General features: G+C 46.4%; 1 protein-coding gene across 1 annotated transcript in view; it reads left to right on the plus strand.

Moving 5' to 3' along the window:
- The first annotated feature begins 909 nt into the window (after nucleotides 1-909).
- CACNA1E (calcium voltage-gated channel subunit alpha1 E) overlaps nucleotides 910-14,664 on the plus strand; it is a 316,273-nt gene continuing 302,518 nt past the window's right edge. The window contains exon 1 of the mRNA XM_087858243.1: nucleotides 910-1,284. Coding sequence (XP_087714369.1) covers nucleotides 1,019-1,284 — 266 coding nt within the window. The 5' untranslated portion in view covers nucleotides 910-1,018. The remainder of the gene's footprint in view (nucleotides 1,285-14,664) is intronic.

Below are 14,664 nucleotides of genomic sequence, written 5' to 3' on the forward strand. Positions count from 1 at the left end.
GCAGAAGAAACCGAGTCGTTCAGGAGGAAGTTCGGTCCTTGGACAACTCCCGTGCCAGGCCACCGCTAGGCTCGCCTGCAACCTGTTCCTCCCTCGCCCAAGTGCTCGCCCGCCCGCCAGCTCCCGCTCCCGCCCTCGCCCCGGCGCAGCCGCGGATCGCTGTTGCATGCTGATCCGGGGAGGCGGCGGCGGTGGCGGCGGCGAGCGCTCCGGCAGGATGCTGGCACTCGGGCTTCGCTGCTCTCTGGATGCTGCTCAACTTCCATCCCAAGCGCAGGAGCTTTGAAGTCGTTTGTCCCTCTCCGGTTGGATTGACTTCTGATTTTGATATTTTGGGCGTTGCAGTTTGCGCAGGAACCTCAATACCGCTCTCCCCCCTCCCTCTCTGTCAACCTTTGGATGCGTCTGTGCTGGCAGATTTAAAGACCCAAGTCTTGGCTGTGGAATTTCTTAGATGGACTTGCTGGGGCTGGCGTTATAAAGCATGTCACGATAACCCCGTTCTTATCTTTTTTTTCTTTTTTAAGTTCTTTTGTTTTCATTTTTCCCTTTCTCCCCAACCCCCACCCCCAATAAATCACCAAACTGTTACCTAGCGGGTCGGTGCCAGCCTTTCTTCCAGAACTAGGTGGTGCGTCTGCCAGAAGAGGAGCTATGTTTGAAGAGCAGCCTACTCCACCCCTCTTCAGTCCCTGAATGCCACCACACACTGGCATTTTGAAAAAAAAAAATTGCCTCCAGAAACTGAGCACCCCAAGCCCTCCCCCCGTTTTTTTTTTTTTTTTTTTTTTCCTTGAGGAATGGAGCTTCGCAGAGGTTGTATTTAGATTCAACAGTTCAGAGCGGCGGGGCTGCTGCTGCCGCCTCTTCCAAGAGCTCGCGAGGCTCCCCGGAGGCGGTGGTCCCCGGGCTCGTCTGGATGCGGCTCTGAGTCTCCGTGTGTCTTTCTGCTTGTTGCTGTGTGCGGGTGTTCGACCGCGATCACCTTTGTGTGTCTTCTGTCTGTTTAAACTTCAGGATGGCTCGCTTCGGGGAGGCGGTGGTCGGCAGGCCAGGGTCGGGCGATGGAGACTCGGACCAGAGCAGGAACCGGCAAGGAACCCCGGTGCCGGCCTCGGGGCCGGCGGCCGCCTACAAGCAGTCGAAAGCGCAGAGGGCGCGGACTATGGCTTTGTACAACCCCATTCCCGTCCGGCAGAACTGTTTCACCGTCAACAGATCCCTGTTCATCTTCGGAGAAGATAACATTGTCAGGAAATACGCCAAGAAGCTCATCGATTGGCCATATCCTTTCTTGCCCACCATAACTCCCCTCTTCCCCTTTGCATTTCTTTGGGTAAGGGGGGAAATCTAGCATGGAATTTATCCCCCATCCCCTTCCTGGTGCCAATTTGCCCCTTTGCTGAAGTGCACTCTTTACTTCGGTGTCCCTAAGGGGCAAGCTTGGTGCTGTAGAGGCCAGTGTGGGCACTAGTGAATTTCAAGGTAAGACTTGGTTTTTGATTTTTCCTATGTGGAAATCTCTAGCGTCCCTGGGTGCATGGTGTTGCTGTGTCTGCCCCTTTCTGGGCTGGGCTTTGTCTGATTCCCAGGCCCCCAAGGCCCTTCACATAGAATGGGTTGTCCCTAATCTCTCGGTTTTCTTTCATATTCACTCCCCCTTTTCCTCCCTCAAAGCCACCCCCTCTGCCCCCATCCCCACCAGCTGGGGAGACACCCGCACTATCTGCCTATGGGGAAGTCAAGGCTCCCTGGGGGATTTATCAGTGCAGAAGCTTCAAGAGTCTGGGCCAAAACCCTGTAGACAAATAGGCAAATGGATAAATAAAACAGCCATTTGGCTGGGGATCCAGCTAACTCTGGGGACTGAGTTTAAGTTCCACTGAGAGTGGAGTGAATGAATGTGTCAGCGGAGGCAATCTCTAATGATACAGCCCAGACAGCTCAGAGTTGGAGTTCTCTTCTCAGCCAAAGAAGAACAGCTCATCAGAGCCCATCCATCGTTTTCTTAGTCCGGGGTTGGGTACTCTTGCCTCTGAATGCTTGACCCAGCTGAGTGCTGGGCCTGAATTCTTCAGCTGAGGGCTGCATCAGCTGAGCCCAGAGGTGTGCAAGCAATCTGTCTCTCCCTACCTCCAAAGGAACTGTTCTCCACAAAGAGCTGGTGGGGGCGTCTCTGATGGTGGCGGTGTCAGGGTGAACAGGCATGGAAGGAGCTTCTTTGCAGGTTTAATCAAGTGCACCAAATGCAGGCTGCTGATTAGGCATCTTGCTGCCTTGTTCTTCACTAAGAATTTGGGCATCTGGCAAGGTCTTTAGGAATTGCGGGTTGGTGGGGGTGGGGAATGTTGGTAGGAAGCAAGCCAGGGGGTGGTGTTAAATATGGGGGTAGGCTTGGAGGCATGGGACTTTGACGCTTGTGGAAAGACATTTCTTAGGAAGGATGCACCTGCAAAGGAGGCCCCTCCTCTTCTTCTCTATCCTCCTTTTTCCCCACCCCCACCCTCCAGGTGTGCAGCAGTGAGGCAGCTGGAGCTGTATTGGGTCTCTAGTATCAGTGAGGCACGTGGCTCGCTTCCCCCAGGGCCTGGGCATCTCCCTACTACCCCCACCCCAGTCTCTGGCCTTCCCCTCCTTCCTCCCTAGTTCCCTGCCTCAGCAGCACTGCCATTGGCTGGCGCTTGGTGCTTCTAGGCAGCACCCCTCATTAGAAACGAAGGAGCATCTCTAAGCAGATATTCTTTCTGCTGCTGCTCAAATCCTCCCACAACCACCCCTGGCTGGGCTTCCTCTCTCCTCTCTGTACTCCCCTCCTCCTCCCACCCCCACAGAGTGATTCGAGGTCATTCCATGCCCGAGTTAAACGTATCTAGGGTGGGGGTACTGGGGAGGAGGAAGGGTCCGGTCCCTGCAGTCCCGCCTGCCGGTGCGCTGCACAAAGCGGACAGATCTCATTATGTTGCCTGCTGCGGCTGGGCTGCTCTTCTAGTCAGATCTCTACTGATTCTCCAGCGGGGCCCCGCTCCCCCATCCACCGTGTACAATTCTCTAAAATTCCCCACCCTCCAGGTGCTGCTTTAGTGTGCCCCTCTCTTAGAGGCATGTTTACTCAGGTGCCCTTCGGTTTCCTTGCGGTAGACAAAGCCGCCCAGCCGCCCCGCGGGTGGCAAAGTGTGCCAGCAGCCATCGTTGGCACCTAGGACAGCGCCACCGAAACTCCCCAGGCGTCCGCGGCTCTGCGATCAGCGGGTTCGGCACCTCGGGCACTTCCGGCTGGGCCCAGGCTCTGGGGCTGGGTAATGAAGCACGGTTCCTAGACCACGCGGTCAGCGCTTTTCACGTTTTCGCTTCCGCTGCAAAGACACCGCCTTTCTACCGGGGTGTTGCGAGCGCAAGGTGCGACAGTGGTTTTTACCCCGCCCTTTCCTTGTCTCTGGCCAGGATGAACCAACGAGAGTCAAAGCAGAGAATAGGGAGTTGATTTCTGCATCGTACCCAGTGCCTGGGCTCTGAGAGCCGGGTCCCAGGGGTCTCTTCTGTCCCCGTAGTTGGAAGTTTCACAGTGGTTCTACAGCATGTAGGCTGTTCTAACAGTGTTCGGAGAACATCTGTTAAGGTGTGTAGAGGAGCCTGGTTGGAAAATTTAAAATACACCATGTTTGCTTTTTTTCTCTTCGCTGTGCAACGTGACTGACTGACAAATATATATATATATATTGCCTCTGGTGGTGACCATGTGGAAACATTGTGCTTCTGTGGGTTCTGCCCTTTCTCCAGCACTGCATCTGAGATCCTAGTCTCACTTTCCTTCCCACCTAGACATCCAGCTTCCAGAAATCTCTCCCTTTTTCTTACTGGGAGGCAGTGTGAGCAGTGGTTACCAGAAAACTGGGGAGCCAGGCGGTCTGCATGCACATCCTCGTTCCTTCACCATTTCTGTGACCTTGAAAAGTTACTTCCTTACTTTCCAACTCAGTTTCCTTATCTGTAAAATGAGGGTGATAATCATGAGTTAGTAGGATAATTAAATGATGTAACATGATGTCCAGTTCCTATAACATTGCCTGATTACCCAGTAAACACTAGGTATTATTTTAATGGGGTCTTTCACAAATATCAGCATGCCTGAAGGGAGGGGTCTTAGTTCTAGGTGAACTAAGTCTTCTAGGTTTTTGCCTCTCAAAGAGAGCAAAGAGCAACATCCCCATCACCTGGGGACCTGTTAAAAATTCAGAACCCTGAACCCCACTTCAGATTTACTGAATCAGAATCTGCATGTTAATAAGATCCCCAGGTGGTTAGTATGCACATTTAAGTCTGGGAAATACTTCTCTATAGTTCATAAGAGCCAGATATTTGAAAAAAAGGACAATTGTTCAGAAAATGGGTTAAGATCGCCTGCTTCGAACTGACATAGGAACATGTAACATGCTTGCGGACTTTATCTGTACAGTATGGCTTTGAGGCTTATTATACATCTTTTACGGGCTGTAGAAAGTCACTGTGGAGCTTGGAGGAAATGAGCACTTCTTCGAACTATGTTATCTTCTCTTTACACTGCATGTGACTGGTCTTTAACATATTGGCCTGAAAAGATCAGTTAACGGAAAGGAATTATTCAATTTATACTCGTGGGGGGCGCCTGGGTGGCACAGCGGTTAAGCGTCTGCCTCCGGCTCAGGGCGTGATCCCGGCGTTCTGGGATCGAGCCCCACATCAGGCTCCTCCGCTATGAGCCTGCTTCTTCCTCTCCCGCTCCCCCTGCTTGTGTTCCCTCTCTCGCTGGCTGTCTCTCTCTCTGTCAAATAAATAAATAAATAAAATCTTTAAAAAAAATAATTTATACTCGTGGGACCCTCAGCTTAGGTGGGTGGTTGGGATAATCTTTTCCAGTTATTTAATAGGGAAAGTCTAGTTCCTATGGAAAGAAATGCCCAAGATAACCCAGATTTGGCATGAAAGATGGTGGTAAGTTACAGCCCACTCTGAATGTGTTTCATTTTTCTTGGAAGCTACATCTGCATAGGGAGATAATTTTATTTTCTTATGGCACTCTTTTCTGCAGTGGATACCATAACCTTTTTGAAAATGCTAATCTGATTTAAAATGTGATATTACATTTTATATGATGTCTCCATCTCTTTCTTGCTCATCTAATAGATGTAACAAAAGGATTCTCTTTTTCTCAGGGAATTGGCTGCTCTGAATGTCATCCCACGTTCACTGTGCCATATGTTTACCAGCGCTCACCCTTCCATGCCCAGGCTTAGTTACTCTGTGGACACACACAAGGTCTCCCTCATGGTTTGTGAGATGCCCCACACGTGTTTGCACTATTTTGGGTCAGAGGATGAGGGGAAGAAGTGAGATATCTGATTTGGGGACTCTGTGCCATTGATGGGCAGTGGGAGAATTTTTTTCCCCACCGATGATGTAGGTCATCTCAGCAGGGGATCACATGTTTCATGCAGAAATGTACAGGGTCTAAAGTAGGAAGATCAAATGTGTTTGCTGCCACTGAGAGTTGAAAGCTCATTATAATGAACTTGTAGCTATTCATCCATGATTTCTTGTTGCAGAGAATTTCACTGTAGTCTCAAGAGACTCCGGTTCTGGGTCAGAGGATATGTGCTTTATTGTGGTGAATTTCCCATTGTAAATTGCCTATGTATTTTGGAGGGTTTTGGTGAGGATTACTGAAAGCTTCAGTTCCTACTTCTCCCATTTTGACGTAAACTTTTCTCCTGGTCTGGTGGCCTATAAATATAGAGCACCTTGCAGGGTAGTAGACTAATCTTGGCAAGAATTTCAGGTTTGATGTAACGCTAATGGATCATGAGTCAGAGTGCCTTGATTAGGGCAGAGGGTGGCAGCTAACAAGGACAAAGTCTGTAATTATATCCTATGATCACATAATGCAGAAAGACTTCACATCTTCTGTGTACCTGGGCACAGATGCAGACAGTGAAGCAGATAGTGACTGTAACTGGCCCTGCGGCTGCTGGAGAACGGTCTTCATTTTCTGAGCCTACCGAAGGACAGTTTCCACAATGTCCACTGGCTTTGTCTTTGAAATGAGGTGTGGGTAACGTTTCCTCCGGAAACCAGGCTTTGACTTGTTGTGGGGACCAGTTGTAATTGGGATGCAGCCTGGAAAGCAAGCTGGAGTGAAGGAGTTTGACAGAAATGAAATGACTGGAGGATGGAGACGAAAATATCTTGGATGTGATAGTGTTGTCTCTTGGTTCGCATGTCACCATTTCTCCACTTCCCTCCACTTGCTTTCCCTGTTATAGGTGGAACGCACACTATGAATTAAAGGAGGAGAGGGACAATAATGAGAACAGGTTTTTTTATCTTCCGAGAGATCCAGACTTTGGAATTATTAACTCCATCCAGAATTGCTGATCTCTTTTTAGCTGCTGCTGCGTAAAATGTCGGGTTTCTTCCCCCTGCAGCTCTGCTGCTTTTCCCCTCTTTATAGAAACATCTGGTTTTCGGCCATCTTCATGTTCTTCGTTAAAATAGAACAGAGCCAAGATTTGCTAAGCTGTCAGAACTCCTGCAAACCCTTGACTCCTTGGGTCCCACCAGCAGCCCTGTAGCCTCCCTTATGTTGTTTGCAGGGCTGCCTGGGAAGCTGCGGTTCTCCAATGCCCAGCCATGGAAGCCAGCCATCAGAAGCCACTCTACTGATCTTTTTTTTTTTTTTTTAATCAGTGACCACACACACGTGAAAGAGGGAACCTGGATGTGACTGTAATGAATACCCTTTTGTTCAAGGAGAGAGACTTTCTCTTTCTGCAGTCTTCTGTCCCTTTTCCATCTCTCTGTATTTCTCCCTCTCTCATTTTTAGGTTCCGCCTTTGTGAATAATTCATTATATGTGTGGGTTTTCCTTAGGATTTTCAGAAAAAGGAAGGTTATTTGTCTTCCTTTGGATACAAGCAAGGTCTCTTGCCGAGGACCAGCTTCACAGATTGCCTTTTCCCTCTATGTCTGCTGTTTGTTGCAGTGGGACTGGGACGCAAGAGAAAGGTAGCAGGGGAGGGGGGGGAAGCTCTCTTCTTACATGCTTTTTCCTGCTGCTTTTATAATGACTGCCTCCCACCAGTCCTGTTACATTTGAGTGCCCCATAAATATGCAGCTACGCCCCTCCTCTATTCAGAGAACATGGTTAACTTGAAGATATTTGTGTCCCCAGTCCTTGTCGCTCAGAATGTTCTTGTCATCCCAGGTCTTCATGCTAATAAATGCTGAGCCACAGAGCTAAGAAGGCTTCTGTAATTGTTTCTTTTCAAACTTCAGTGGGAATTCACATAGGAATTTGAAGGGGTGAGCAGCCACTGAAATTAATGTATACTACTCCCCATCACCTCTGCCATCATCAACACAAGGTAGCTTTTAGAGCAATCCCTTTCAAGGAGGGATAAAACCACCAGTGACCCGTGCTAGTACTTCCCCTCCCAAGCATTCTGAACCCATGCAGGAAGGGCTTGCGTGGCGGCTTACCAGTGTGTTTCCACCATCACTCGTATTTAAGGACAGTAAGGACAGCACTGAGTTTTTAGGCTTCTCCAACCTAGTGGTTGGTCTCTTATGTGTCAATTCTACTTTAGGGAGATGTCTGTGGTGTATTTTTGCTAACTGAATTGCCCAGGTATGTTTACTTAATTTTCCATTCCCTGGGTGGCCAGTCTTGGCTATAAACTCTGATGAGCCACCCCCATATCACCATTTCTGGAAAGCAAGGGGCAGCCAGGAGGTGTGTCCTTAAGAGGGAGAAATGGGCCAGACTAAGGAGAGCGGCGCTGAATGACTAAAAAGTGTCAGTTATCCAAGACACTGGCAGAGCAGTGGGTACTTCTTAGGAGTGTCTTTTTTTTATTGTATTTGGGGTTCCAAATTTGTAGGACTAAGCAGTTCCACTCTTAGTCCTCTTGAATATTTAAAAGAAAAAAAAAAAAGACAGTTTTAAAGTGGTAGCTCATTCCTGAGGCAGGTAGGCAGAGCTTGGGAATGCGACTGACTCCAGGCTGGGCTCCAGCTACAGGATCCCGCGGTCCACCCAGTGAAGGGCGTCCCGGAGAGGCCGTGTGTGGCGCCTATGCCAGGTGTGGTCTTTGCCTGCAGGTGGTTGATTGGAATTGCTGTGGCGACTCTGCATAATTTCGAGGCTGTATTTTTTGCTGTATTTGGTCGTGCTGCATTTGCACTGCATCTGTTCCTCCCATCCCTAGAGAATTTGGAAAGCCTGGGTCACATGTGTGCCTTCGATTTCTGAAGGCTTCTGCCATTAAAGGCGGGACTGGGGTGTCTATAAAATCCCCTCCCCTTCAGAGAAGGGATGAAGAGGATGTGGCTGCCCAGTGGGTCACAGATTAAGGGGAAAGGAAGAAATGCTCTGACTAATGTCAGGAACTGAGGACTGTGGTAATCAGACTCTGGCATCATTTCTGTGGCTGAGATGCAAGGCACCGTGTGTGCCTCATTGACCCAGAGGAGAGGCTCTGAAAACCAGGACGGGGATGAAAATTAGCCCTCACAAGCTTTTCTCCACCTGCGACGTGGCTGTATGTTTGAAGTGTTTCAAACTTTTGGTGCCTCTTTCTCAATTTCCACACCATCATCTCATGGGGCTGGTCAGAGTCAAAAAGCATGAAATAGATTTTCAACAGTCACTCACCAGCATCCTGGCAATTTCCAGCTGTGTGCTGTTGGGAACTGTTTTGCCACTGTTTTGTCAACGACTGTTCCTTCCAACAGTGACTTCCATCAGCATCAGAGCTAATGCCTCAGTTAGTTTCTGTGTGCGGAAGTCATACATATGCACTGCCCATTTCATCTGCGTCACTGGTTCTGAAGTTCCGTGGGTCTCAGAATCTACTGAAGGGCTTATTAAGATACAGATTTCTGGACCCTACTGCCAGACTTGCAGATTCAGTAAGTCTGAAGTAGGGCCTGGGAATTTGCATTTGTTGCAAGTTCCCAGGTGACGCTAATGCTGCTGGTCTCAGAACCGTACTCTGAGAACCACTGTTTGACGTGGTTCTGTTGTCTGCCTGGCAGGGCCTTCAGAGAAGGCCAGTTTTGCAAATCGCAGAGGAGAGTCCCCATCCCAAATTTCTCTCATCTGTCACCTGAAGCCTTGCTGGGACCTCTGGGTTCAGGTAGTGAGGCTTCCAAACTTCGCTGTCAAAATGCAAATGATCTTGGGAGCCGGGATATAGTAGCTGCTACATGGCATTAACACCGTATAACTGAAAGCAGGCTCTTCTGAGACTGGTACAGGACACGCCCCTAATTAATTTCTGCACCTGGCGCAACTCTGGCTCGCACCGAGCATCCGGTACAATTTTGTTAGATGATTTCATTAGGTGGTTACTGTTGGTCAACAGAAAGCATCACTGAAGTATCTCTTACGTGCCTAGTGTTGCACTGAGCTGGACCTGTAGGATCATGGGTGGCCCGAGCATGGGAAGAGGAAGTTGCTAGGAGGTAGTGAGGGCACATGCAAATTCGGAGGTTGTAAAAGACAAGGTTTACCTACTTCAAGATCTATCTAAGGATCACTCCAGTTTCTGTATTACCCAATATGGACGGTGAAAAAAGCACACAGTATTTGTTATCTGGCATTTTATTATACAGAACTCTTTATTAATTGGCACCCAGACATCTATAGTGTAATAACAATTGAGATTTGTTCCGATGGCCCCCAGGCACCACAAAATGCCATAGTGCTTTCTGAATATCGCCAATGAAGCATTCATTACATCATGTTCAACATGGTTTGAATGGTGTGTGTGCTTTATTGTGTTCAGAGCTTTTGCAAATTATAATCTTTATTGATTAAAGTAGCTCTTTATCACTTTTTTTTGTTGTTAAATTAACCAAAGCGTTCTTCTGTAGCTATACCAGATAACAGAAGACTCACTGCATTGTTCTAGAAATCAGTTCTTTCAGGTCTAGAGATACTCTAGGACCTGGAGGTGAATTCTGGACAATTGTCATACTGTCAGGTGGTGATTAGAACAAAGTCATATTTTTTTTAATGAATTGATAGCTCAGGAGACTTTGGATTCCCTGGGCAAGTTCTCCAGCTAGTAAGCTGGTGTTACATCTGACTGGGTGTGCTTGTGTCCGTAGGCTTTCACTGAAAATGAGCCATCAAGATTTACAAGAGAGTTTCCAATGGGCATCTCAGGACGAGGTTGACAGATTCTCTTCTTCCTTCCCTGACCTGACTGAATTATCCAACTTTAGTGCCTTGGGTTATTTCCATGTCCTTTTATATTTGTCCCATCTCTTTTCTCCTTGATCAAGGTCAAGGGATGCTTGACTTGCAACTCTTCAATTGCAGGGTGAATGTCTTTAGATGCTCCCACTATGGAACCTTACAGTCGGGAATGACCCTAGTGGCCATCTTGATGACATCCAGATGACTCTTTTTGGAGGATTGGGACTGCCTGGTCCCTCCAGTACAGTGTTTATTTGCTTTCTATATTGGGATCACAAATCTTATTGAAATCTGATTGGTGCTAGGCACCCCTCTTTCCTGAAAAAAATACACATACAATTTGCATTCAATTTCAGGTGGTCCATGGATTGCAATGCTAGCTATGTTAGAAAATTCTCACATTCTGAGATGTTGGGATGCTGAACCAGCAGTCATAGTGACTTCCAATCCAGCATCATATCCCTTAGCTACAAGTAGGACAGGAACTCCATGGGGAGGAGCTACAGAGATATGTTTGCATTAGTGCATCAGCCAGACTGGATGGTAAAATACAGACATTCTAACCAAAGAGCATTACGTCAATAGAGGACCTCTTTTCTATGTCCCCCTGATGGGTGGCCATTAAGCTTCCTGTGATGGGGTGATCTTGTCATTAAGGTGTAGGACATTGAAATATTCTTCCTTAGCGCTTCCACCTGCTTGTTTTTATTTTTCCTTTCTGTTCTATAAAGCAATATAAACCCAGTCTACTTGTCATTCACTTAAGGTCCTATGGCACTGAGTAGTGCTGTAGATCAGAACTCTCTGTGCTGATGGATATATATTTTTATCTGTGCTGTCTAATATAGTAGCCAGTAGCCACATGTGGCTCTTGAGCACTTGACAGGTGGCTATTGTGACTGAGTACTAAATTTTAAATTGCATTTCATTTTCATTAATTTAGATTAAATAGCTACGTATGGCTAGTGGCTATGGTATAGGACAACAGGGGTAGAGAGCATAGGTAATGATTCAGGAAGCCTAAGTTCCTGTCTGGGTTCTGTTATTTGTTTGCTTTGTGATTGGGCAAGGTTTTGGCGGGCAGGGCTTCCTATGCTCTACTCTACACATGGTGGCAACTGTAATCACCTTCTTTTCAACTGTTCCAATGGGCTGCTAATGTCTGAAGGCACCAGCTTCTCCTAGGCCTCCAGGCCTGTGCACTTACTGTTGTGCCTGGAACGTCTTCTCTCTCTCCCTGGCTTCCTGGCTTTAAGACTATACTCAGTAGTCACTTCCCATGAAGACTTCCTTGATTTCTCTTGGCAGAGTAAGACCAACTCCGTCCTCTGGGCTCCCATATGACACCTGGTTTATCACTTTATTGTAACATTTACCACATAGCTTTAGTATTGGTTTAAAATCCCAAGGGAGTGGACAGTATCTATTAGTTTTTAAATTACTGGAATATAGATCAGTGCTTATTAACATTGGCACATTTGTTTAAATTAAAACAAATTTTTTAAATTGTTTTTCTCTTTTTAAAGAAATGGCATTGTGCTTCTGACTTGACTTCAGGTCGCTTGCAGCCAGCAATAAACCCTGGGTCTTTTATATGAATTGATGACAGAATTAGTTTTCTCTCACTCTGTTCTCAATTTAATTTCTGAATCTAAATTCAGGACTTCATGTTTATTTCAAGTACATTTTATCTTCTTTTGGTGCAACAGTCCTTCTTATAGAGATCCTTCGTAAGTGGGGACAGGGAACTAACATTCAGTGAGTATTCACCAAACTTCAGACTCTGCATTTGTCTGTCTGTCTGTCTATCTATCTATCTATCCATCCATCTATCTATCTGAGAGTGAGTGTCCGTACTTGTGCAAGAGCGGGGAGGGGGTAAGGGAGAGGGAGAGAAAGAATACCAAGCAGGCGGCACGCTCAGCGCAGAGCCCAACACCAAGCTCTGTCTCACAACCCTGAGATCATGACCTGAAAGAAAAACAAGAGTCAGACGCCCAACCAACTGAGCCACCCAAGCCCCCCAAGACTCTCTGCATTTAAACAAAACAACAATCCAGGGAGATAACTATTATCCACATTTTAAATACAGAAAAACTGAGACTATAGAAGATTAAATCCCTTGCCCAAGGTCACCACTAGTGAACTTGAGCCCCAGTGGTCCAACTCCAAAATTTAAGTGATTTCTACTGCACATTATCTTCAGACTCTGCTCTCTTCCTGGAGCTCTACATCATCTGCCAACTGGATAAACATACGCTTTCTACTTTCATTTGAGTAACTGATTAAAATATGGTTAGAATTGGGGACCTCCCTTCTGCTTATCAGTAGTGCATTGGTCAGTGCTCATTGACTGTTCAGCTTTTCTCGAATTTTCTGCATTATTCTTTAGCCAGCTTATATTTCTTTATTCAGTAAGAATCCTGTGCAGGATATCCTTGTCACATGCTTTGCTGAATCAATACATGCTTTTATGACTATTTCATGTCTATTTTAGGCTAAGATATAGTGTTCTACTTTCTCCAAAGTCCACACTAAATATCATTTTCAGAGATTCACTTAGACACTATTTTATTTCTTTACTAGAAAATAGAAGTGTCAAAGCCTAGAATCTCGGGAGTTGAAGGGATATTAGACATCACCTAGTCCAGCGCCCAGCTGGTGAAAGCTTCGTCTTACTGTTCGGAGGTACAGTCTCTGCTTGGAAGCATTAGAGTGTCAAGGTTAAGAACTGGCCTCTGGGATAGGCTGGTGATGGGTATTAAGAAGGGCATGTATTGCATGGTGCACTGGGTGTTATACGCAAGTAATGAACCATGGAACTTTACATCAAAAACTAGGGATGTACTGTATGATGACTAACATAATATAATAAAAAAATATTATTATTAAAAAAAAACTGGCCTCTGCATTCTGATCTTGGTACCATTTCCACAACTTCCTAGCTGTGTGCGTTGGGGAAGCGACTTAACCTGACTGTGCTTCAGATTCCTCAAAACATAAAATGAAATAGGAGTTTTACCTGTAGGGTGTATCATATAGGATTTTTGAGAAGATCAGGTGGGCTAGTGCATGTAAAATGTTAGGACAGTGTTTGGCATGTGGTAAGCTGTGACTACAGCTTAGTTATTAGTATCTGGTTAACTCTGGGTGAGTCAACATTAAACCTCTGCAGTTAAGTTTCCTTCTAATAATACCATCCCCTTTCTTCTGACTCTTGTCAGGTTTTAGCCTGGGCACTGCGAGTAACATTATGTGACCTGGAGTTGGTTTTGCAACCTCTGTGAGCCTCAGGGATTTCGGGTGTGAGGGGGAAGTCACATTCTTTACTTGCCTCTCTTGCAAGACTAATGTGTATGAAAGCACTTTGTAAACATGATATGTGTCAGTACTAGCATTGACGTGGGTATATCTGACACTTGTTGAGTATTTACGAGGTGCCGGATTACTGTGCTAAATTTATCCCACAGATTATTGCATTGATTCTTTGTGGCATTCTTGTTTTCCACACCCCACAGTTGGGGGATTAAGGTGTGGAGAGGTTAACTCACTTGCCTACTTACACAGCAAGTGAGAGCTGGAAGCCTGGCTCAGAGCCCAGGTTCTCAACCAATGCAGCTAGATGGTCTTCCCAGGAGCCTTTTTTTCCGTCTCAAAGTTACTGAGTTTACTTTTTTTTAAGATAGGTTTTTAAAATACCTACATCAAAACCTGTCTTTCTTTACGTGTTTCTAATACCAATTTACACTGATATTATCCCTAAGGACACATCTGGATTTATAACCCAGAAAAGATATCTTCAGGAGCAATAAGATGTGGAATTCTCCCAGCAAGCTTTTCATAAAAGCAGATCAGATACTCAGAACCCTCAGGCTTAAACGAACACAATAGATTTTGTTTTTGTTTGTACAAAAATGGTAGCCACAGGTTTCAGATGGCTTGATTGATGGCATGTGGAAGGATCCGTCCTAGAGTACAAGCTTGGCCTCTGAGTGGATTTCCTTCTCAGTGGTTGTTGGCCTTTTGGTGAATCACTCCTTATCTTTTGGGTTTCTAGGTTTTCTGGGTCTCCATCTCTGTTCTGTCAGAGAAGGGAGTTGGGATTGGACTCCATTGAGTGTGGAAGAAGCTTCTGAAAGGGTAAGGGGGCTGAGGGGAGGGGGAACCTCTATGTGTTTGAGCCCTTGCACGTTTGCCTAATGAGCTTGATGAAGGTCACCTGACCAGGATCCTGGAGAACATTTTCCTTGAGGGCACTGGATACTGGTGTGGATGTGAATGGAACACTAGGATGCCACTGGGCTTCTGGAAACCAGTTGGAGGATTTAAAAGAAATTAAAGAGTGGACCTAAAAAATATTAAAGGAATTGCCTCTTCTTTCTGTTAACTTTGGATTGTATTTGCAGGGGAGTTTGTGTTTATGAAA

The sequence above is a fragment of the Ursus americanus genome, chromosome 2, assembly GCF_024610735.1.
Source record: "Ursus americanus isolate L20-20 chromosome 2, mUrsAme1.1.p, whole genome shotgun sequence".
In the NCBI taxonomy this organism is placed as follows: Eukaryota; Metazoa; Chordata; class Mammalia; order Carnivora; family Ursidae; genus Ursus; species Ursus americanus.